This window comes from Bubalus bubalis, chromosome 9 (assembly GCF_019923935.1).
Source record: "Bubalus bubalis isolate 160015118507 breed Murrah chromosome 9, NDDB_SH_1, whole genome shotgun sequence".
NCBI classification, from domain to species: domain Eukaryota; kingdom Metazoa; phylum Chordata; class Mammalia; order Artiodactyla; family Bovidae; genus Bubalus; species Bubalus bubalis.
Window position 1 is genome coordinate 107623957 of NC_059165.1, and position 24662 is coordinate 107648618.

Consider the following 24662-nt stretch of genomic DNA (forward strand, 5'->3'; position numbering starts at 1 on the left):
CCAGGCCTCCTGTCCCTCAGACGAGCTTCCCAACAGAGCACTCCCCCTCAGAGACCCTCACCGGCTGCTGCAGCTCCTGTGACTGTCAAAGCCCTCCCGTGGCCGGGGCTCCCTGCTTCTCCACCCCCGACCGCACTGACCGAGCCACCAGCCCTTGCTGCTTCCCCAGCCCCCTCCCGCTTTGCTCAAGCTGCTCCACACACCCAAACCCATCCACCTGGGGGCCCAGAGGAATCTCCAAGCTACAGGGCTCCCTGGGGCTTTGCATGGAGCCTGTCCTGCAGGAGCCCCCCAACCCCCAGGCTCAGATCTGGAGGAACGTGGAGGTCCTGTTGGTGGGAGCAGGCAGGGAGGTGAGGAGAGGGGTGCTGGAGGCTGGCTGAGCACCAGCTCTGCCGCAGGTCAAGGTCTACATCCAGCAGCTGGTGGAGGGGCTGCAGTATCTGCACAGTCAAGGCATCCTTCACCTGGACATAAAGGTACGTGGCTCCCTGCTGTCCCGAGCCCAGGGAGGAGCTGCTGGAAGCCTGGGGCCTAGGGCTGAGGGGAAGAAGGCCCAACACTTCCAGTTCCCTCTGAGGACTTCCTCATCTCTGGGGACAGGGAGCTCACTGCCTTACAGCAGCCCCTTCACCTTCAGGTGGGGGGCAGCTCTGATGGAGCAGAAGCTATCCCCAAGGGCGCTGAAACCTGCTCCCGGGGCTGCCTATAGCCTCATGCTGGCCTCACCTCCTGTGGGGGCAGCCCCTCAGAGACCCCTGAGTGTCCCCCCCAGGCCTGGGAGCCCTGGGGGTTCCTTCCTCAGGGTGTGCTCAGCCACTCCCGACTCTGCCTAACAGCCCCCCAACATCCTGATGGTGCATCCTGCTCGGGAAGACATTAAAATCTGTGATTTTGGCTTTGCCCAAAAAATCACCCCGGGAGAGCCACAGTACAGCAAGTACGGCTCCCCTGAGTTTGTGGCCCCCGAGATCATCGAACAGACCCCTGTGAACGAGGCTTCCGACATCTGGTGAGTGGGTGGGTGGAGGTGGGTGAGGGTAGGGGTGGGGGTGGGGTAGGTGAGGGTAGGGGTCGGCGGGGGGGTGGGGGCGTGGGCCCGCCTGCCCTCTGCCTCCTCCTTCTCATCGGACCAGGTCTGGAGAGACTCACAGCTGTGATTTTGTTCTGCAGGGCCATGGGGGTCATCACCTACCTCAGGTGAGCAGACCCCTGCTCCTGTCAGCTCTCTCTTCCAAAGCCAGCCCAGACCCCTCCTCAGCAGGCCAATGGGAAGCTGTTGAACCGCTGACTGCTCCTTAGCTCAGAGACGCAAGACCCAGGGGGCAGCTATGTTGGGAACATGCCGTCAGCCAGTTCTGATACGGGGTTTCTGCCAAGTGCTGCTCACTCACACCCTGTCACAGAGGACCTCTGCTAGGTCATGGGGCAGAGCGCGGAGCTCTTCCCCTAAAGGGTCCCAGCTGTTGCTGCCCCGAGGGCATTAGTGGTGTAGACTGAGCCTGGATTCACTCTGCAGGTGGACCCCTGATCGCCGTCTCAGGCTAAGTCCAGGTGCCCACTCAAGATGGCGCTTGATCCCTTATCCCAGGCCAAGCCTGGATCCTCACCCCAGCCTAAGACCAGACACCCACTCCAGGCCTGGATGTGGATCTCTGGGCAAATCTGAGACACATGCTGGGATTCTCAGGGCTGAAAGAGAGGTGTCAGGAGGCGTCTCCAGTCAGGGCTGGGGGCCCCCAGTCACTACATCCCCATGAGACCCCTGTCCTGGCAACCTGCCTCCCACGGGCCCAGAAATTCAGGTCACAGCTGAAGGCTAGCCATGTCTCTGCTTCCAGCCTGACCTGTTCATCCCCATTTGCTGGAGAGAGTGACCGAGCAACCCTTCTGAATGTCCTGGAAGGGCGGGTGTCCTGGAGTGGCCCCATGGCCACCCACCTCAGTGAGGATGCCCAGGACTTTATCAAGGCTGCTCTGCAGAAGGCCGTGGGGTGAGTACACACATCTGAGGTCCCGCGCCTGCCTCAGTGACCAGCTGACCTCTTGGCCTGACCTGGACCTTCCTCCCCCCGCCCAGGGCTCGGCCCAATGCTGCCAAGTGCCTCGCCCACCCCTGGTTCCGGGTGAGTAGGCTGAACGTAGGCTGGCCTGGCTCACAGGGAGGGAAAGTGAGGCCAAGAGGAGTGGGGGCCTGCCTGGGCTGCAGGGTGCCCCAGGGGCTCCCCCCACCCCCAACTGGCTCTCTCACCTGGGCGCCCCCAGAAGTCTGTGCCCGCGGAGGAGGCCCACTTCATCAACACCAAGCAGCTGAAGTTCCTCCTGGCTCGCAGTCGCTGGCAGGTGGGCTGCGCCGCCTCGCGGAGGGGTGAGGGGCTGGGTGCAGAAGCAGCCGGAGGCCAGGGAGGGAAATGAGGCCCAGAGGGCTGGCTCTGTGTCCCTTCTGGGATCTGCAGCGCAAGGGAGTGGGGCCGGGCACCCTTCATTTCAAGTCTTTGCTCCCTGAGCCAGAGGGGTGAGGCGGGGCAACATGCAACATCTCTGCCAAGGTGGGGACAAGATGACAGAGCCCTGGGGACCATGTGTTTGAAGGCCCACCGTTTCCTGAGATCCCCTCTGGCCTGGGAAGGCAGCAGGTCCCCTGCTGACGGCCCCCTGTCCTCCATGCCCCCAGCGCTCCCTGATGAGCTACAAGTCCATCCTGGTGATGCGTTCCATCCCAGAGCTGCTCCAGGGCCCGCCCGACAGCCCATCCCTCGGGATTGCCCGGCACCTGCGTGGCGACGCCAGCGCCTCCTCCAGCAGCTCCTCCTCCTCCGACAACGAGTTGGCCCCGTTTGCCCGGGCCAAGTCGTTGCCATCCTCCCCGGTGACCCACTCCCCGCTGCTGCACCCCCGGGGCTTCCTGAGGCCTTCGGCCAGCCTGCCTGAGGAGGCTGAGGCCTGTCCACCTGCCGCAGCCTCGGCTCTGCCTGCATCGCTGCAGGGCGAGGAGCCAGCAGCAGCCCTGGGCTGTGTACCCCGGCAGAGCGTCATCCGAAGCCTGTTCTACCAGCAGGTGGGCGAAGGCCCGGAGCTCGGGGGCCCGTCCCCAGGGGGCAGGCGGCACCCCGCCCGCCGGCGGCACCTTCTCAAGGGTGGCTACTTCTCGGGCATCCTGCCGGGACTCCGAGAGCCGCTGCTGGAGCACCGGGCACTGGAGGAGGCGGCTGCCATGGAGGAGCAGGCTGCCCGGCAGGCCACAGCAGCCTCTTTGGAGACGGCCGTGCAGATGCCCAGAGCAAGCACCCAGGAGGCTTCTGCCTCCAGCCGCTCCCTGGACCGTGACCCACCGAACACTGCCAGTTCCTCCACCAAGGCCTGCAGCAAGGGGCAGTGTCCCGCTCCAGCTCCCCTGAGTCCTCAGGATGCCCAAGGAGAGGGCACGCCTGGAGGGGGTGCACATGCCAGGGAGAAGGAGCATCCAGAGGGGACCCCGCGGGGGCTGACACTGCCCTCTGCCAGTAGTGATGGGTGCTCCATTCAGCCACAGGAGTCGTCCCAGGACCGCTGTGGAGGGCAGGCTGCCCCTTTCTCTCAGCCCCAGTGGGTCCCGGCCCCCCAGGATAGAGCCCCCCCTGCGGCATTGGCACCACAACCTTCTGGCTCCTTCCCTTCAGGGCCCTGCACAGAGGCCCTCTCGTCATCCCCCAGCCCTTCCTTCCCAGGAAAGCCGCAGGCCTGTCTGCCCCCTGCCCAAGCAAGCCCCCAGGTAGACTCTCAGAGCGGGCTGAAGGCCGTCCCTCTCACCAAGAGGCCTGGATCACCCAGACCCCCAGAGCCAGCCTCCCAGATGGGCACGGAACCTAGCCCCTCCCTGGATACTGAAGGCCTGGTCCAGGAGACAGAGGACCTGTCCCCGTCTTCACCCAGCCTACAGCGGCCTCAGGAGCAGGCGACCACACGGAAGTTCTCCCTGGGGTGCCGTGGGGGCTACGCAGGAGTGGCGGGCTACGGCACCTTTGCCTTTGGGGGGGACGCCGGTGGCATGCTGGGGCAGGGCCCCATGTGGGCCAAGATGACCTGGGCCGTCTCTCAGTCCTCGGAGGAGCAGGACGAGGCAGGGACCGAGAGCCCACCGCCCCAGGCCAGCACAGCGCCTGCACCTGAGGGCGACGGAACCCTCCTGAGGGCCTCCCAGGAGCTGAGCTCGTGGGAAGACTTCACTGGGGGCTCTCAGGTGTCGCTCATACAGATCCAGGACCTGTCCAGGGACCCAGAAGCAGCAGACACCGTGTCCCTAGACATCTCAGAGGTGGATCCTGCCTACCTCAATCTGTCTGATCTGTATGACATCAAGTATCTCCCATTTGAGTTCATGATCTTTAGGAAGATCCCTAAGCCGGTGGAGCCAGAACGTCCATCCTCCCCTGAGTCTGAGGCTGGGGAGGAGTTGGCTGAGCTCCCAGAGGCTGCGTGGCCCTGGCCAGCCAGCCTGGAGATCACAGAGGAGCCAGAGGACATGGAGGCCCTGCTCGGGAAAGCTGCCGGCGGCAGGAAGCGCAAGTGGTCACCCCCTTCGGGCAGTCTCTTCCACTTCCCTGGAAGGCGCTCACTTCTGGAGGAGCCCACAGAGCTGGGGCTACGCCAGAGGGTGAAGGCCTCGGTAGCCCACATCTCCCGCCTCCTGAGGGGCAGGCCTGAAGGTTACTACCCCTACCCTACCCTGGAACTGGGCACATCCCTGTTTCCCGCTCTGCACTGTGGGGCTCCTTGGCCAAAAAGATAGCTCCGGAGCTTGCCTGGGTGATGCAGGAAGCCCCCCATCCTGTGCTCCTTCCCCTGATCCGGTGCTGCCCACACCTCCCGGGACACATTGGCTTGTTTCTGAGGTCACCTTTGCGGCCTCCAGTCCCTCCCCATGTGCATCTGAAGCCCAGCAGTAATGCAGCTGCAGTTACACCCCCACGGAGATAGGAACCGGCCCGGCCCTCCCTGATCCTGATCCCAGAGCCCTGAGCTGCTGGCCTAGCTGCCCGCAGTGGCTGACACATGGGGTAGGGCTCATCGCCAATAAGTCCCCTAGGACTGGGCTTTTCTGCCACATGGGGATCCCCAGAGCCTTCCCCTCGTGCTGCCAGAGGAGCCAGGCCCCCAGAGTATGACCTCCCTCACGTGGCCACTTCCTTACTGCAGGTCTGGAGAAGGAGAGTCCTCCCCGGAAGAAGGCAGGCCTTGCTTCCTTCCGCCTGAAGAGCAAGGACCGAGGTGGGTATACTGCCCAGAGGCGAGGCCCCCCAGTGCAGCTCAAGGGACCTGACTGTGGGGAAGGGGAACCCTGTCAAGACCAGTACAGGGTGGCGAGGGGAAACTCACATCCACAGGGGCTCAAGTGCACACGGGGGGGACTCTGGCGCCCCCAGAGTCTGGAGCCGGCAGTCCTGGAAGCCTTCCTGGAGTAGGCGCTGGTGTTGGAGATGAGCCGGGTGGGGATGGGGCTCATCTCCTGTATCCCTGCAGTGGGGGTCAGGCCTTGCTCTCAGGCCTAAGGCCACCTCTGAAGGCTCACCTCACCTCCGTTCCCCAGCACCGTCGTTCCTAAGGGAGCTCTCGGATGAGACGGTGGTCCTGGGCCAGTCTGTGACTCTGGCCTGCCAGGTGGTGGCCCAGCCAGCGGCACAGGCCACCTGGAGTAAAGGTAAAGAGCTCTCCTGAGGCTGAGGGCCAGGGAGGCAGGGTACTCCTTCCGGGCATTACTCTCACTGTATAGATGGAAAGGGAGGCTCAAAGAGGGTGTGGGCCCTGGGCGTGACCACTAGGCAGGGCACCTGCTGGGAGCTTATCTTGAGGCTCACTCTCTGCTGCTGCAGATGGGGCTCTTCTTGAGAGCAGCAGCCGCCTCCTCATCTCCTCTACGCTCAAGAACTTCCAGCTTTTGACCATCCTGGTGGTGACTGCTGAGGACCTCGGCGTGTACACGTGCAGTGTGAGCAACGCGCTGGGGACGGCGGCCACTACGGCCATCCTCCGGAAGGCAGGTGGGTCGGCCGTGAAGGGCCCAGGGAACGTGAGGCTCAGCACCCGGGCAGCCACAGCCTGGCCCTACCAGGGCCGGGAGGCATTGGGAGGGGACGTGGGAGCAGGGCGACACAGCTGGCCAGGCCCCCTCCCTGACCCCTCTTTGGGGGCTCTCCTCCCTGCATTCCCACGGTAACTCCTTGTCTCTCCAGTAGTGCAGGAGGCGGCGGCTTCCCTTTTTGTATTTCTGTTACAGTCCAACCATGCCCTCAGAACACAGCGCCTGGGTGTGTTTCTGGGAGACCCAAAGCAGAGGCTGCGAGCCTAGCTCTCAGACCTCTGACCTGATCCCCAGCCCCCACCTGCCCTGCACCACAGTCCGGCAAAGCAGAGGCCCCCCCTGACTAGAGCCTAGGGTTGGTGGGGGGCTGTAAGCAGGGGCCATTCCGTGGGGCTCCTGGGTGGGCACCAGTGGGAGGGGAGCCTGGTGGGGTTGGACAGGGCAGACACCTCCTGAGGCCCCTCATAGGAGAGGCACTGGGCTCTTCCTACTAGTCAGCCTTGGAAAGGACCCCGAGTGAGCTGGACCAGGGGCGGGTGGGCTCAGGGGCCTGACAGTAGGGTGAGGAGGATGAGGCAGGCTGGCTGGGGCTCAGAGCTTCCATGGAGAGCTCCTGCAGGCCCACCCCGGACTGCTGACTGTGGGCCCCGCAGAGCGCCCTTCTTCCTCGCCACGGCCGGACATCGGGGAGGTGCATGCGGACGGGGTGCTGCTGGTCTGGAAGCCTGTGGAGTCATACGGCCCTGTGACGTACATTGTGCAGTGCAGCCTGGAAGGTATGGGGCCGCTCCCGACCCCGCCCCTCCTGGGGCAGGGGTGGGGCCGCTCCCGACCCCGCCCCTCCTGGGGCAGGGGTGGGGCCGCTCCCGACCCCGCCCCTCCTGGGGGAGGTGTGGGGCCGCTCCCAATCCCGCCCCTCCTGGGGGGTCCCAGAGTCGCTGTGGGTGGGGGCAGGGGGCTGGGGTCGCGCCTGGCCGCTCTCTGCCCCTGTCGGGCCTCTCCACCCTGACAGGGAGTGGGCGGCCGTGGCTGGGCTGCCTCTCACTCGCTCCCGTGTGGCCCAGGCGGCAGCTGGAGCACGCTGGCCTCGGATGTCTTTGACTGCTGCTACCTCACGGGAAAGCTTTCTCGGGGTGGGGCGTACACCTTCCGGACGGCCTGCGTCAGCAAGGCGGGCATGGGCCCCTACAGCAGCCCCTCGGAGCAGGTCCTCCTGGGAGGGCCCAGCCGCCTGGGTGAGCCCCTGGGCAGGCCTCTGTGGAATGCGCTTGCCACCTCCACCGGTCACACATTCACTTGGGGTGGTTCGTTCTGCCCACTAGGCCCCCCCACCTACAATGGCCTGAGGAATGAGAGGGCAGAGTGTTGGGGTTCAAAGAGGGCCTTCCTGTCAGGTTGGGAAGGGGTGATGGGAGAAGAGGTTGGGGGAGATGGCGGTGCAGGGTTGCCCTCTTCCTACAGCCTCTGAAGAGGAGAGTGGTGCCGCGGGGCCGGCCCGGCCCCTGCCCAGCATGCAGACCTTCGCCTTCCAGACGCAGATGAGAAGGTGCAGGGCCTCCGGGAGGGCAGGCGGCGGGGCCTCCTCCACCCTGCTGGCTCTTCGTGCTCTCACCCCAGCCCCGTGCTTTCGCCCCTCTGATCACTTGCGTCCACATCCCCTCAGCGTCTGCCACCCTCTCCCCGACCTCCCTGCTGGGCTTGCTTCTCCAGACTGGGAGGGAGGGCGGGGTCTGGCCTGAGCCACCAGCCTGGCCTGCGCTCCTCCCCAGGGGCCGCTTCAGCGTGGTGCGGCAGTGCCAGGAGAAGGCCAGTGGGCGCGTGCTGGCTGCCAAGATCGTGCCCTACCACCCCGCGGACAGGGCTGCTGTGCTGCGGGAGTACGAGGCCCTCAAGGGCCTGCGCCATCCACACCTGGCACAGCTGCAGGCTGCCTACCTCAGCCCCAGGCACCTGGTCCTCATCTTGGAGCTGTGCTCCGGGCCTGAGCTTCTCCCCTGTCTGGCCGAGAGGTGAGGGCCGCCCTGGCCTGGATTCCAGGCTCAGGACCTGGCTGGAGCACTGTGGTCTGCCTCCTCACCCACCTCCTTGCCCCGCCTCCGCCCGTCAGCCCACCAGAGTCGCTCAGTAGATCTGGGACCTCCTTCCTAAGCCCACAGGGAAGGCTGGTGCTTCCTGATTGCCCTGGGGCTGGCTGTGGACAGAGCCTGGGTGCCCCTCCCCATGTGCCCCCTAACTGGCCCTCTGCCCCCAGGGCCTCCTACTCGGAATCAGAGGTGAAGGACTATCTGTGGCAGATACTAAGCGCCACCCAGTACCTGCATGCCCAGGGTATCCTGCATCTAGACCTCAGGTCGGAGAACATGATTGTCACAGAGTATAACCTGCTCAAGGTCATCGACTTCGGAAATGCCCAGAGTTTGGCCCAGGAGAGGGTCCTGCCCTCAGAGAGATTCAAGGACTACATGGAGACCATGGGTGCGCAGGGCGCAGACACCCGGCCTGATCTGGGGGAGGGGTGTGCCTGTCCCTCTGCCCCCTCCACCACAAACAGCCCGTGACCCCTACCTGTGCCGTCCCCAGCTCCGGAGCTCCTGGAGGGCCAGGGCGCTGTCGCGCAGACTGACATCTGGGCCATAGGCGTTACAGCCTTCATCATGTGAGTCTCCACGCGTGCTCTGCGGGGTGGGCGGGCAGGCCTGGAGTCTGTTGATGGTGACCCCAGGTCTCTGTGACTCCCGTCCATTGAGGGTAACGTCAGTCACGTGACCACCACGCACACAGGTTGAGCGCTGAGTACCCGGTGAGCGGTGAGGGAACGCGAGACACGCAGAAGGGCCTGCGCAAGGGGCTCATCCAGCTGAGCCGCTGCTATGCCGGGCTGTCTGGGGGCGCTGTGGCCTTCCTCCGAAGCACACTGTGTGTGCACCCCTGGTAAGCAGCTCCACCAGGTCTGCCTGGCCCATCCCCCCATGCGCTGACCTGCCCGTCGCGGGTGGGAGCGCTGTAAACGCTGCCCTTCCGTGTGCTCCAGGGTCCGGCCGTGTGCATCCAGCTGCCTGCAGAGCCCGTGGCTGACGGAGGAGGGCCCAGCCAGCTCCCAGCCCGCGGCGGTGACCTTCCCAACCACTGGTCTGCGCGTCTTTGTGCGAGAGCGCGAAAAGAGGCGGGCACTGCTGTACAAGAAACACAACCTGCGCTGAACCCCTGGCCCTTCAGGGCCCCGCCTCCCGGTCTTTCAGGACTCCCTGCATATGCACGCACACGTCAATAAAAAGCAGCACCCGATGAGGTGTCCTCTGTTTCATTGTTTTGTGTTGGGGAGAGGGTGAGGGCCCTGCCACCTTCCTGGTGTTTGGGGGAGGGCAGGGCTGTCCTGGGCTATGTGCCTGCAAAGGCAGCATTAGAACTAGAGCGCTCTGAGCCAGTGCGGTGTGCAGGCAGCTCCATACTCTCACGGGTGGGTGTGTTTTTTTTCTGTGTCAGTGTTGCTTCAGACATGGACACACGCCCAGGTAATTTGCAGAGAAATGACTGTGGGCAGGTATCCAGGATTCCAGCTTGTTCCACCACAGCATCGTTCCTGGCGGTGTGGGGGTGAGGGGCCCAGGCTGGAGCAGGTGGATAGCAGACACGGCCCTCTTTTCTCAGCGAGTCTCATGGAACGGGCAACCGAGACAGGCTGGCGAATCCAGCCCTCCTTGCTTTCCCGGTCTCCAGAGAATGGTGTCTGCACACTGGACATCCACCACTTAGCTCTTACTTGGACCCAAGACCCCTCATCTAAAAACCAAACATTTCCAAAAGTGAACTGACACCTCCCCACCCCCACCCAGCCACTAACTTTCCCTTCCCCCTGCTGTGCGAGCTGCCACCTGGCTCCTGGGCACTGACACCTTAGGTTGCCACATCAGCTGCTCCCCCCACGCCACCCCCTCACTGGCTCACCTGGCAAGGCGGGAAGGGAGCCAAGGTGGGCACAGGCCCTGCGCTCTCTTGGACTGGCAGGGTTCTGCTGTGACCAGAGAGGCTTCACCATTGCGCTCCCCCCCACGTGGCCCTGCACTGGCCCGTCAGCAGCCGCATACCACTCTCCTGTCGTGTGGAGTAGTACCACTGCTGGGAAAATCCTCTGTGCTCTACCTATTATCCCTCCCTCTCTTAACTCCTGCAAACCGCTGAAAGGATTTTTTTTTTTTTTTTTTACTATCGCCATAGTTTTGCCTTATCCAGAATGTCATATAGTTGGAATGGTATGGTATATAGACTTTTCAGATTGACTTTTTCACTTACTAATTATTTAATTGTCTTCCATGTAGTTTTGTGGCTTGATGGAAAATTTTTCTTCAACTTTATTTTTGTAGTAATAAAAACTAATCATTTTAAGTATTTTAAGAGTGTAGTTCAGTAGTTATAGATTTGTACTGCTTACAACCATCACCACCACTCATCCCCAGAACTCTCTTCATCTCGTAAAACTGAGAGTTTATAACCATTAAACACCAACTCCTGTCTGCCCTCTCCTCAGTCCCTGCACCTGCCATTCTACTTTCTATATCTATGAATTTGACTAATCTTTGTTGTTTAGCCACTTAAGTCATGTCTGACTCTTTTGTGACCCCATGGACTGTAACCCTGCCAGGCTTCTTTATCCATGGGATTTCCCAGGCAGGAATACTGGAGTGGGTTGCTCTTTCCTTCTCTGGGGTATCTTCCTGACCCAGGGATTGAACTCGCATCTCCTGCACTGAGCCACTTGGGAAGGCCCGTGACTACTCTCTGGAGAAGGAAATGGCAGCCCACTCCAGTACTATTGCCTGGAAAATCCCATGGACAGAGGAGCCTGGTAGGCTACAGTCCATGGGGTCGCAAAGAGTCGCACACGACTGAGCGAGATAAGTGGAGTCATACATTATTTGTCCTTCTGTAACTGGCTTAATCACTTAGCATGATGTCCTCAAGATCCATCCATGTTATAGCATATTGCAGAATTTCTTTCCTTTTAAAGGTTGAATAATATTCCACTGCATGTACATATCACTTTTCACTTATCTATTCATCAATGTATACTTCAGTTGCTTCCATCTTTCAGCTAGTGTGGATATTGCTGCTATGAACATGGGTGTACTACCTCTTCCAGACCTTGCTTTCAATCTTTTTGATTACATATCCAGAAGAAGAATTTCTGGGTCATATGGCTATTACATTTTTAATTTTTTGAGGAAATTCCCTTGATTTTCTACATTGGCTGTACCATTTTACCTTCTTTCAAACACCACAGAATTTTTCAGCTTCTTTACATCCTCATCAACATCTGTTGTTTTCTGTTTTTTGTTTGTTGTGTTTTTTGTTTTCGACAGTAAGTCATTCTAAAGGGTATGAGGTGGTATCTCATAGCTTTGATTTGCATTTCCCTAGTGATCAGCAATGGAGAAGGCAATGGCACCCCACTCCAGTACTCTTGCCTGGAAAATCCCATGCATGGAGAGTCTGGTGGGCTGCAGTCCATGGGGTCGCGAAGAGTCGGACATGACTGAGCGACTTCACTTTCACTTTTCACTTTCATGCATTGGAGGAGGAAATGGCGACCCACTCCAGTGCTCTTGCCTGGAGAATCCCAGGGACGGGGGAACCTGGTGGGCTGCCGTCTATGGGGTCGCACAGAATTGGACACGACTGAAGCGACTTCGCAGCAGCAGTGATCAGTAATATTGAGAACCTTTTCATGAATTTGCTGGCTGTTTAAATATCTTCTTTGGAGAAATGTCTATGCAAGATTTTTGCCCATGTTTGAATCATGTGGTTTGTATTGTTGTTGAGTTTTAGGAATTTTTAATATATTTTGGCTATTAATTCTTTAGATATGTGATTTGCAAATATTCTCTTCCTTCTGTGAGTTGCCAGTTTACTTTGTTGATATTGCCATTTGGTGCACAAATCTTTAAGCTTTCTCATAAAGTCCAATTTGTCTATATCATCTTTTGTTGCTTACATCTTTTGTACTGTATGCAATAAATCATTACCAAGTTCAGTGACAGAAGATTTTACCCTAAATATTTTCTCCTAAGAGATTAATAGTTTCAAATTTTATCCTTAGGTCTTAGGTCCATTTTGAGTTAATTTCTGTTTATGGTATTAGCTAAGGGTCCTACTTCATTCTTTTCCATGAGGATATCCAGTTTTCCCAGCATTATTGTTGAAAAGACTGTTTTTTCCCCATTGAACGGTTTTGGCACCCTTGTCAAAAATCATTTGACTATATATGCAAGAGTCTGTTTCTGGGATCTCTAGTCTTTTCTGTTAGTGTGTCTGTCTTTACGCAAGTACTACACTGTTCAGATTACTGTAGATTCTCAGGAAGTTTAGAAACCAGGAAATGTGAATCCTCTAGTTTTGTTCTTTTTCCAGATTGCTATACCTATTGGGCTCCCTTAAGATGTCACTGGATTTTAGGATAGGTTTTTCTATTTTTTGCAAAAAAAAAAAAAAATGTCATTAGAATACTAATAGGGATTCAATCGAATCTGTGGATTGCTTTGGGTATTATTGACATTTTAAAAATATTAGATCTTTCAATTGATGAACATGGAATATGTTTCCATTTATTTATGTCTTCTTTATTTCAACCAGATTTTTGCGTTTTCATTGTCAAGTCTTCCACTTCCTTTGGAAAGTTTATGAAAGTGAAAGTGAAAGTCACTGAGTCATGTCCGACTCTTTGTGACTCCATGGACTATACATACAATCCATGAAATTCTCCAGGCCAGAATACTGGAGTAGGCAGCCTTTCCATTCTCCAGGGGATCTTCCCAACCCAGGGATCGAACCCAGGTCTTCCACATTGCAGGCAGATACTTTACCAGCTGCGCCACCAGGGAAACCCTTGTAAAGTTTACACCTAAGTGTTTTATTCTTTTTGATGCCATTGTAAATTGAATGTTTCCATTATTTTCTTTTCAGAGTGTTCATTGTTACTGTATAGAAATGCAAATGATTTTTGTGTGTTGACTTTGTATACTGATACTTTGCTGAATTCATGTATTAGCTCTAACAGATTTTTTGGTGGAATCTTTAGGGCTTCTTACATATAAGATCTTCCCCTTCATGGATCACAGCCTTGTTGTGGGGAAGCGGCTTCCTTAACTCAATGAAGCTATGAGCCATGCTGTGCAGGGCCACCCAAGATGGGCAGGTCATAGTGAAGAGTTCTAAGAAAACAGTGTCCACTGGAGAAAGAACCAGCAACCTACTCTAATATTCTTGCCTGGAGAACCCCACGGATAGTATGAAAAGGCAAAAAGATTTGACACTGGAAGATGAGCCCCCAGGTCAGAAGGTCTCCAGTATGCTCCTGGGGAAGAGCAGAGGGCAATTACTAATAGCTCCAGAAAGAATGAAGCAGCTGGGCTGTGGGAGACAGCAAATGGGCAAGATGGCGTGTTCAGGCTCTCTCACTCCATGTTTTGTAAATAATGTCTATGGAACAGCTGAGATCATTTGTAGCACTGCACATGAGCCTTACAAGGTGTTCATTTGGTCATGGGTTGTGTGCGGTTCGCATATATAAGCTTCACCTGGACAAGCAGCAGCATTTACTACTATGTCACGGCTATGTCCATTGGGTCAGCCACAAGAGGAGAGAGTTGAGCTGCTGCGTCAGCCAGGAGAGAGGTTGTGTTGTGTTAGGTTATGCTATGGCTGCTGCACCAGCCAGGAGAGAATAAACATGTCTGCAGTTCCTACAGCTCCTCGTGTCTCGTTCCAGCCTCTTAGCTTGAGCCTTGCCTACCCTGGGTTCGGCAAGCAGTGTGAACAGCAAAACAATTGGCGTCATGAACAGGATGAAGAGCTATACCTGGGCCAAAACAAAAAGGACACTCAGTTGTGATGTATCTGGCGGTGAAAGTAAAGTCTGATGCTGTAGAAGTGTTAGTTATGATCTCAAGTGGCCTCAGCCTGCAACGACTTGGAGTGGGGCCTGGGTTCCCAACCAGAGACTGGGCTGGGTCATGGCAGTGAAAGCACCAGACCCTAACCAGTAGACCACTGGTCAGTGACAAGGGCCCTGGTCATTCAGCTTTGTAGAAAAGAATTTCCACAAAGACAGAAAGTAGTGAAACAACTAAAGTATTAGGAGGGAAAAAAGTACAGTTCGTGTGGATAGACACATGGGCAGACTCAACAGGAGAGTCCCGGAGTTGCTGAGTCATGCCTGCATGGTAGTTGGAATTACTTTTACGGGGTATTTCTTCGAGCTTTGCTTTGGCCAATCATTATGATTTGCCTGGTTTACAATCCATATCTCAGTATCTTCCCATGTGTGTGTACGCATTGCTTAGCCAAAATGGATTCTACCAAAAAGGCACCTGGATGTGACCCCTCTTTGGACTTGAAGGAGTCTTTTCTGTACATGTGTGGTCAGAGAGGTCTCCTGATTTCCCCAATGAGAAATATGTGGTCTCTGCAGAGTCCAGCCTCCTCAATTGCCCTGCTATTCTTGTCTTCGAATTTTGGTCAATAGAGAATGAATCTCCAATTGCTCTACCCTGGGGGCGCCCATTTGCCCACTCCCTTAGGCCCTTGAACCAAAGTAAATTGGATGTGGTCAAGCAGGAGATGGCAAGATTAAACACCCACATTTTGGGAATCAGTGAACTAAAATGGGTTGTTGTTGTTCAGTTCTCATTTGCATCCAACTCTTTGCAACCCCATGGACTGCAGCACACCAGGCTTCCCTGTCCTTCACCGTCTCCTGGAGCTTGCTCAACCTCACGTCCATTGAGGTGGTGATGCCATCCAACCATCTCATCCTTTGTTGTCCCCTTCTCCTCTTGCTTTCAATCTTTTCCAGCAACAGGGACTTTTCTAATGAGTCAGCTCTTCCCATCAGGTGGCCAAAGTATTGGGTGGGAATGGGCAATTTAACTCAGTTGTTACTGTTCATCAGCTAAGTACTGTCCGACTTAGGGAGGGATGGGGGGTGGAGGTTGCTGGCCTCAGGCTGGGGCCCTGCATGTCTATGTGCGCTGCAGTGACCCCACTGCGGGCGGAGGTGGCGCTTGGGCGCCTGGTCCCAACTCCCCAGTCCAGCAGCCGCCAGGAGCCAGTCAGGCGTGCCTTCCTCCCCAGGTTTAGCTGATGGCAGAGTGCAGGTAGGTACAGGTTGGGCCACCCGCTGGGGAGCGTTTCCCGGACATGAGCCCCAGGGTCGGGCTAGATGAAGAGCAACCTGCCGAGAGGACTGATGGATGATGGATGGCCCGGGTGGCGGGGCCAGGTGGCAGGAGGCGCCCGTGTAGGGTGGGGCCGCGCGCTTGTCTCCCTGGGGGCCCGCGCCTGAGCCCCTGCCTCACGGCCCTCCGTGTGTGTGCGCCCTGCCTTTCCCGGTGGCCGCCAGCCCTCGCCTGCCTGCATGGGTGACCAGCCATCGTCCCCTGTCTGGGAGCTAACTGGCTCTGCCCCGTGCGGGTGTCGCTCCCCGGCCGCCATGGCCGGCGTCACCGGACAGAGCGCTCTCCCGGCCTGAGGGGGCAGCTGGGCGCCGCGCATGCGCGTGACCAGCACGAGGGCGCAGGGACACGTGTCACAGAGTATTCTCGCTGGCCAGTGGTGGTCAGGAGCTCCGCGAGGCGCCCTCCCCGGCCAAGGAGGACCCTGTGCTGGCGGCCTCTGGTGAGACCCCGCGTCATTCCCTGGCGGACCACTCGCATCGGGATCTCTCGCGGTGCACGGCCACCCGCTCCACCTCCGCCTCTGAGGTCTTTATGGTGACCAGCCCCCATCCTGAAGCTATCTAGGGCCCACTGTAGCCCTTATTAGCCCTCATTAACATAATAGGCAATATATATGTAATATACATATATATGTATAAAGTATGAAAACATAGCCTACAATGCTAAGAACTGTTCAAGGCAGTAGAGATACAGAGATAAGAATATCTACCCCAAACCACTAACTTCATACTGGTTATATTTCCTTTTTCTTTTAAATTTGGTTTTGTTTCTGTCATTGAAAGATACAAAGGTTGAGACCCTGAGAGACTGATGTGGTTTTTCCTTGACCTGAGTAAGAATGCTGGGCATTTCTCACGAGAAAGAGGTGGAAATGGTTGGCTGCATCGAGTAAGCAGCACCCAGGTGAGTAAGTGAGACTTGAAATTAAAAGGAGGAGGACTTGGCCTCTGAGCAGGTGGATTTGGAGATGTGGAAAATAACTTTCCAAGAATAGCTGCCGACTAGTAAGAGTGACTCTCAAATGTAGGAGGAATTGAGGAAGGGAGGAAGGGCTCAGTATCTGCACTGCATTAAGCGTTCTGCATCTGCCTGGGGCTTCATACCTGTGGTTTTGTAAATGTCCTTGCCCTCAGTTCCTGGCACAAAGTTTCAAAACCTGAAATTTCCCAACTGACAGAAGCATCTTGTGATGCTAATGAGTGACCCTGAGGTCTCTGAATAACTTAGAATGGGGGCTGGTTTCCAGAAAGACAGGAATGTGACTAGAGGCTTGGAACTTTGATCCCCCAACCCCAACATCTTGGGAGGGGAGGAGGCTGGAGACAGTTTAATGATGAGGCAGTGATTTAATCAATTGTGGCTATTTGATGAGACCCCAATAAAAATACTCGACCCCAGGGCTAGATGAAGCTTCCTGGTACCACACTGATATGCTTTGATGCGGGAGAGGGCTGTGCCTGATTCCATGTGAGGGCATGGAAGCTCTGCTTCTCCCCACATGCTGGCCACTTGTACCTTGTCCTGTGCATCTCTCCCATCTGGCTGTATCCTTGCTGATATGTATCCTGAGTATAGCACTTTCCTGAGTTTCATGAGTCATTTTAGCAAATTTTTGAACCTAAAGGTGTCACAGGAACTCCTGAATTTATAGCCAGTTCGTCATAAGTGCAGGTGCCCCTGAGATTCGAGACTACTGTCACAATGCAACTCGTCTTATGGGACCGATCCTCTTCCCTGTAGGGTCTGTGTTAACTCCAGGTAGTGAGGGTCAGACTTGTCCAGCTGCTGTGGAAGATAACTCTCACAGGAGTATGGGGACAACTCCCATTTGGAATTTCAGAAGGTTGAGCCCCCAATGTTGACCTCTCAGATTTCCTGATTGCCATTGGCATTGCTCATCCCATTTATCCCAATAATCGTGTAAACATACATTTTCAAATACTGGATGTGTTTATGCTTTAAAACTAGACAGTAGTTGGTTATTTGGTTGAATCTTGAACGACACTGTGTCTTCTTCACAGATCTTCCTGATGCTTGAGATAAACAATGACAGACACAGTTGGACATCTACTGATGCACACACTTGCCCCGTAGCCTCTTTCTGGCAAACCCTTAGTGTCTCTTCACATCCTCCTGCATCCACAGTGGGAGGCTCCTAGCTCTGCATTTGGTCCTTAGCCCAAATGTATTGGTGGCTGGTTCACTTGATTACTAGTGGAAAGAAATGACCTGCCTGAACCAGAGCAGAGATCATAGGTGTGAGAGTGGGCTGCCACAGGAATTACTGTTGAAATATATGAGATCTGAATCTGAGGGCTCTCAGTGATCATAGCATTTGCTATGTTTAGAGAATGGAGTAGGTCCAGACCCCTGTCCCCAGTAACTTTTCAGTAAGAATCAGTATAACATTGTTTGGGCACCAGTGGGCCAAAATGATGATGAGTGATAGCAAATAACCTTAAAGATAGTGATTTACACCTTTACAGCATCTCATATGGTTAAGTATTATTGCAAGCAAATTACTCATATAAATGTGATACATCATAACTTCTTATAAAGGAAGAAGAAAATTATGAAAATCAAAGGCAAAATTGATGCACTGGTAATCACGGTAGAAGATTTTAATATACTATGTTTAGAAACCATAGATCAGATGTGTAAAATACTTAAATTTGTAGAAGTTTTGATATCACAACTGGAAACATTTATGAGTTAGAAAGATGGATACATCGGTGGCATTTTGTATTCATGAAATGGAGCAGCCATATTATTTTCAGATGCCTACGTGCCATCCTAAAAAATGAGAAGCCATTGGGTCACAAACCCCTCAAAGCAGAAATGATACAGGCCATATTTTCTAACCACTGTAAAATGACATTGCTGACTGTTGATGAAAGGATAAACAAGTTATAGATAACCACCTGGAAGTCTTAGAAACCATCCTAAATAATTTCTGCATTAAATGGAAAGCTGAAATGATGATTAAGGCATGAAGGTAGCAAGAAAGGATGCCCCTTTGTTCCCCCAACTCTCAGAATTCTCAGGCAAACATGGAAAAATAATTCATTCTGGTCATATTCAGGTTCTCTTCACTAAAATGGGGGTGAGATTACTGCAGAACACAAAATTTTAAATGAGACGTTAACTTCTCATATGCTCACACTATACAAACTGTTGTTACCAGATGATACCTTAGAAAAAATAGCATTCAGAATGCACACTCTTTGGGGTTTCTTCTAAGACCCCATTCTCTGCAGCCATGAGTCAATATACCTTCAATACAGGTTTTCCCATGCTCCTGTGCATGTAAGGTTGCTGGCCCCTTGGGCAGCTTGGTCAACAGATATGATAGCTAGCTAGCAGATGGTGATTGCTGCCATGAAATTTAGAAGACAAATTGCTTCTTGGCAGGAAAGCTATGACAAACCTAGACAGTGTATTTAAAAGCAAAGACATCACTTTGCCAACAAAGGTCTGTATAGTCAAGGCTATGGTCTTTCCAGTAGTCATGTACAGATGTGAGAGTTGGACCATAAAGAAAGCAGAGCGTTAAAGAATTGATCCTTTTGAGCTGTGTTGCTGGAGAAGACTCTTGAGAGTCCCTTGGACAGCAAGGAGATCAAACCACTCAATCCTAAAGAAAAATCAACCCTGAATACTCATTGAAAGGACTGATGCTGAATACTTTGCCCACCTGATGCAAGAGCTAACTCAATGGAAAAGACCCTGATGCTGGTAAAGATTGAAGGCAGAAGGAGAAGAGGGTGACAGAGGATGAGATGGTTGGATGACATTACTAATTAAATGTACATGAACTTGGGCAAACTCCAGGAGATGGATGGTGTGGTATAGGGAGGCCTGGTGTGCTGCAGCCCATGGGGTCACAAAGAGTTGGACACAACTTGGCGACTGAACAACAAGATTAGATAGATCAATAGATAGATTATATTGATTGATGGGTTGGTAGATTAACTAGATAGATATATAGATGATAACAAAATTATAGATAGAAAAATAAAGCTATAGATAGATGGATACATAGATACATTGATTAGATAGATGGGGGATAGATGAATGAGTGGGTAGATGAATGAGATGATATTAGGGATATATAGATAGATGAAAGGTAGATATGATAAATGGTAGAAAGATTACAGATAGATTAGGTCTGTTTATCAATAGATTAGATTGATTGATCAGTCAATAGATATTCTGAAAACTCCTTCTGATTCAGAAAACTGAAATCCTGAAGCAAATTATAGCAGACCCTCTCTATCACAGTTCCCAAGGAAGTCAGGGGATTCTCAGGGCAGAAGCAAAGACAGAGGAGACCAGGGCTGAACATGGCATCTGGACATCTGTGTTTCAACAATGGTCACAGCTTGAGGCAGGGCAAGTGGGCAGTAGACAGAGATCTCCCACTGAGATGGGAACACTCAGTTTTGCTCAATCTGCAGAGGATTGGGCAGCCACAAACCAAGACCAGACAAACAGGAGCATCCAATCTGAAATCATGAGGCACGAAAGGAAGGTGGCCACTGGGTAAAGGGCAGAAACCACAAATAGAAGGACTCCAGATGTTGGAATTATGAGCGTGCCAACACATAAAAAGTAGAACAATAGATAAAATAAAAATCATGTGCAGAGAGGAAGATACCATAAAGCTGACCAGACAATTTTGGAAATAGCCAATAAGTAATTCTAAAATAGAAAGCTGAAATAATATAATAGCTGAAATATAATAGCTGAAATTAAAACTCAAAGTGTGGTGTGATTTAAACATTAACTTAGACTGGGCTGCGGCTGCTGCTGCTGCTTCTGCTAAGTCGCTTCAGTCGTGTCCGACTCTGTGTGACCCCATAGACGGCAGCCCACCAGGCTCCCCGGTCCCTGGGATTCTCCAGGCAAGAACACTGGAGTGGGTTGCCATTTCCTTCTACAATGCAGAAAAGTGAAAAGTGAAAGTGAAGTCACTCAGTCATGTCCGACTCTTCGCGACCCCATAGACTGCAGCCTACCAGGCTCCTCCATCCATGGGATTTTCCAGGCAAGAGTACTGGAGTGGGGTGCCATTGCCTTCTCCTAGACTGGGCTAAAAAAAGAAATAGTGAACTAGAAAATTAAGGTGCACTGCTGCTGCTGCTGCTAAGTCGCTTCAGTCATGTGACCCCATAGACGGCAGCCCACCAGGCTCCCCCGTCCCTGGGATTCTCCAGGCAAGAACACTGGAGTGGGCTGCCATTGTCTTCTCCCAATGGACATGAGTTTGATTAAATTCCGGGAGATGATGAAGGATAGAGAAGCCTGGCGTGCTGCAGTCCGTGGAGTTGCAAAGAGTCGGACACGACTGAGCAACTGAACAATAACAGCAACCATCTTGTGGCTTCCTCATTATTATTATTATTATTTTTGATGTAAGACTTCTTTTTTGGTAAGTTCCTACTGTTTTTTGGTCAATGGTTGTTCAGCAGATATTTTTGTATTTTCTAAGAAGGGATGTCAGAACTGTCCATATAGTCAGAGCTATGATTTTTCCAGTAGTCATGTACAGATCGGAGAAGGCAATGGCACCCCACTCCAGTTCTCTTGCCTGGAAAATCCCATGGACGGAGAAGCCTGGAAGGCTGCAGCCCATGAGGTCACTAAGAGTTGGACACGACTGAGCGACTTCACTTTCACTTTTCACTTTCATGCTTTGGAGAAGGAAATGGCAACCCACTCCACTATTCTTGCCTGGAGAATCCATGGATGGGGGAGCCTGGTGGGCTGCCGTCTATGGGGTCACACAGAGTCAGATACGACTGAAGCAACTTAGCAGCAGCAGCAGCATGTACGGATGTGAGAGTTGAACCATAAAGAACACTGAGGACTGAAGAATTGATGCTTTTGAACTGTAGCCCTGGAGAAGACTCTTGAGAGTCCCTTGGACTGCAAGGAGATCAAACCTGTCAATCCTAAAGAAAATCAGTCCTGAATATTCATTGGAAGGACTGATACTGAAGCTGAAGCTCCAATACTTTGGCCACCTGATGCAAAGAACTGACTCACTGGAAAAGCCCCTGATGCTGGAAAGATTGAAGGCAGGAGGAGAAGGGGATGACAGAGGATGAAATGGTTGGATGGCATCACCGACTCAATGGACATGAGTTTGAGCAAGCTCCGGGAGTTGGTGATGGACAGGGAAGCCTGGCGTGCTGCAGTCCATTGGGTCACAAAGAGTTGGACATGACTGAGCAACTGAACTGAAGAAAGGATGAGTACATGTCCTTCTGCTCTGCCATCTTGAGCTTATCTCCTTCCTGTGCAGTGTTTGTGTGAAGATAAGTTTTCGTTTCTCAGAGATAATATCCAAGAGTGCAAATGCTGGGTTTTGTAATAGTGTGTGTTGGGTTTTGTAAGAAACGGCCCAGTGTGTTCCAGAGTGGCTGCGCTAGTTTACATTCTGACCAGCAGTGCCTGTGGTATTGTTTCTCTTTGTCCTCACTGCGTTTGGTGTTGTTATTTTTGTAAAAAGTAATGAAACTTCAATTTAAATAGAATTGAAATGCCAGAAGGGGGAGTTCTCATGGCCTATAATGATAGCAGATTCCGACAGAGGAAGAAATATTTGCTCTTCTTGACTGGCAAGGGTTCAGCCAATGAGACACAGTCACAACTCAGCCAGTGAAAAGCCACTGCACTTTGAACTCTCAGTTCTTCTATGAATAGTTTGTTTGCTATAGCCCTTTCAATATATTTTTCTCTCCTAAAGAGTTCTCTCCTTGTTGCAAGGGAGTTATACATGGTTTGTGATGGCTGAGGACCCCAAATTCAAATTCTTTGCTGACCCTGAATAAGCCCATTTTTAACTTTTATTTATTTATTTTTTTGATGCTTTTGAACTGTGGTGTTGGAGAAGACTTTAAAAAATTTTATTTATTCTAATTGGAGGCTAATTACTTTACAATATTGTAGTGGTTTTTGCCATACATTGACATGAATCAGACATGGGTGTATATGTGTTCCCCATCCTGAACCCCCCTCCCACCTCTCTCCCCATCCCATCCCTCAGGGTCATCCCAGTGCACCAGCCCTGAGCACCCTGTCTGAACATGGACTGGCGATCTATTTCACATACGATAACATACATGTTTCAATGCTATTCTTTCAAATCATCCCACCCTTGCCTTCTCCCACAGAGTCCAAAAGTCTGTTCTTTACATCTGTGTCTCTTTTGCTGTCTCACATATAGGGTCATCATTATCATCTTTCTAAATTCCATATATATGCGTTAATATACTGTATTAGTGTTTTTCTTTCTGACTTACTTTGCTCTGTATAATAGGCTCCAGTTTCATCCACCTCATTAGAACTGATTCAAATGTATTCTTTTTAATGGCTGAGTAATACTCCATTGTGTATATGTACCACAGCTTTCTTATCCATTCGTCTGCCGATGGACATCTAGGTTGCTTCCATGTCTTGGCTATTATCAACAGTGTTGTGATGAACATTGGGGTACACGTGTCTCTTTCAATTCTGATTTCCTCTGTGTGTATGCCCAACAGTGGGGTTACTGGGTCATATGGCAGTTCTATTTCCAGTTTTTTAAGGGTTCTCCACACTCTTCTCCATAGTGGCTGTACTAGTTTGCATTCCCACCAACAGTGTAAGAGGGTTCCCTTTTCTCCACACCCTCTCCAGCATATATTGTTTGTAGACTTTTGGATAGCAGCGATTTTGACCAGCGTGAGATGGTACCTCATTGTGGTTTTGATTTGCATTTCTCTGATAAAGAGTGATGTTGAGCATCTTTTCATGTGTTTGTTAGCCATCTGTATGTCTTCTTTGGAGAAATGTTTATTTAGTTCTTTGGCACATTTTTTGATCAGGTCATTTGTTTTTCTGAAATTGAGCTGCAGGAGCTGTTTGTATATTTTTGAGATTAATTATTTGTCAGTTGCTTCATTTGCTATTATTTTCTCCCATTCTGAAGGCTGTCTTTTCACCTTGCTTATAGTTTCCTTCGTTGTGCAAAAGCTTTTAAGTTTAATTAGGTCCCATTTGTTTATTTTTGCTTTTATTTCCATTACTCTGGGAGGTGCATCATAGAGGATCCTGCTGTGATTTATGTCAGAGAGTGTTTTGCCTATGTTTTCCTCTAGGAGTTTTATAGTTTCTGGTCTTACATTTAGATCTTTAATCCTTTTTGAGTTTATTTTTGTGTATTTTAGAAAGTGTTCTAGTTTCATTCTTTTACAAGTGGTTGACCAGTTTCCCAAGCACCACTTGTTAAAGAGAGTCTTTTCTCTTTTGTATATTCTTGCCTATTTTGTCAAAGATAAGGTGTCCATAGGTGCGTGGATTTATCTCTGGGCTTTCTATTTTGTTCCACTGATCTATATTTTTGTCATTGTGCCAGTACCATACTGTCTTGATGAATGTTGCTTTGTAGTAGAGCCTGAAATCAGGCAGGTTGATTCCTCCAGTTCCATTCTTCTTTCTCAAGATTGCTTTGGCTATTCGAGGTTTTTTTTGTATTTCCATACAAATTGTGAAATTATTTATTCTAGTTCTCTGAAAAATACTGTTGGTAGCTTGATAGGGATTGCATTGAATCTATAGATTGCTTTGGGTAGTATACTCATTTTTCACTATATTGATTCTTCCAATCCATGAACATGGTATATTTCTCCATCTATTTGTGTCATCTTTGATTTCTTTCATCAGTGTTTTATAGTTTTCTCTATGTTGGTCTTTTGTTTTTTAGGTAGGTTTATTCCTAAATATTTTATTCTTTTCATTGCATGGTGAATGGAATTGTTTCCTTAATTTCTCTGTTTTCTCATTGTTAGTGTATAAGAATGCAAGGGATTTCTGTGTGTTAATTTTATATCCTGCAACTTTACTATATTTATTGATTCAGTTCAGATCAGTCACTCAGTCATGTCCGACTCTTTGCGACCCCATGAATTGCAGCATGCCAGGCCTCCCTGTCCATCACCAACTCCCGGAGTTCACTCAGACTCAATCCATCGAGTCAGTGATGCCATCCAGCCATCTCATCCTCTGTCATCCCCTTCTCCTCCTGCCCCCAATCCCTCCCAGCATCAGAGTCTTTTCCAGTGAGTCAACTCTTCACATGAGGTAGCCAAAGTACTGGAGTTTCAGCTTCAGCATCATTCCCTCCAAAGAAATCCCAGGACTGATCTCCTTCAGAATGGACTGGTTGGATCTTCTTGCAGGCCAAGGGACTCTCAAGAGTCTTCTCCAACACCAAGTTCAAAAGCATCAATTCTTCGGCGCTCAGCCTTCTTCACAGTCCAACTCTCACATCCATACATGACCACTGGAAAAACCATAGCCCTGAATAGGCAGACCTTTGTTGGCAAAGT

General features: G+C 52.1%; 1 protein-coding gene across 12 annotated transcripts in view; it reads left to right on the plus strand.

Annotated features, from left to right (window-relative positions):
- The window catches only part of OBSCN (obscurin, cytoskeletal calmodulin and titin-interacting RhoGEF), a 231037-nt gene extending 221694 nt beyond the window's left edge, over positions 1-9343 (plus strand). For all 12 annotated transcript variants that reach the window (XM_045166786.1, XM_045166791.1, XM_045166796.1 and 9 more), the window contains 18 exons: positions 402-479; positions 840-1012; positions 1174-1200; positions 1842-1994; positions 2081-2126; positions 2266-2343; positions 2675-4685; positions 5176-5247; positions 5567-5677; positions 5850-6017; positions 6712-6834; positions 7123-7293; positions 7520-7604; positions 7828-8067; positions 8310-8533; positions 8639-8714; positions 8840-8989; positions 9090-9343. In XM_045166786.1, the coding sequence (XP_045022721.1) occupies positions 402-479; positions 840-1012; positions 1174-1200; positions 1842-1994; positions 2081-2126; positions 2266-2343; positions 2675-4685; positions 5176-5247; positions 5567-5677; positions 5850-6017; positions 6712-6834; positions 7123-7293; positions 7520-7604; positions 7828-8067; positions 8310-8533; positions 8639-8714; positions 8840-8989; positions 9090-9258 (4155 nt within the window). In that variant the 3' untranslated portion in view covers positions 9259-9343. The remainder of the gene's footprint in view (positions 1-401; positions 480-839; positions 1013-1173; positions 1201-1841; positions 1995-2080; positions 2127-2265; positions 2344-2674; positions 4686-5175; positions 5248-5566; positions 5678-5849; positions 6018-6711; positions 6835-7122; positions 7294-7519; positions 7605-7827; positions 8068-8309; positions 8534-8638; positions 8715-8839; positions 8990-9089) is intronic.
- The last annotated feature ends 15319 nt before the right edge of the window (positions 9344-24662 follow it).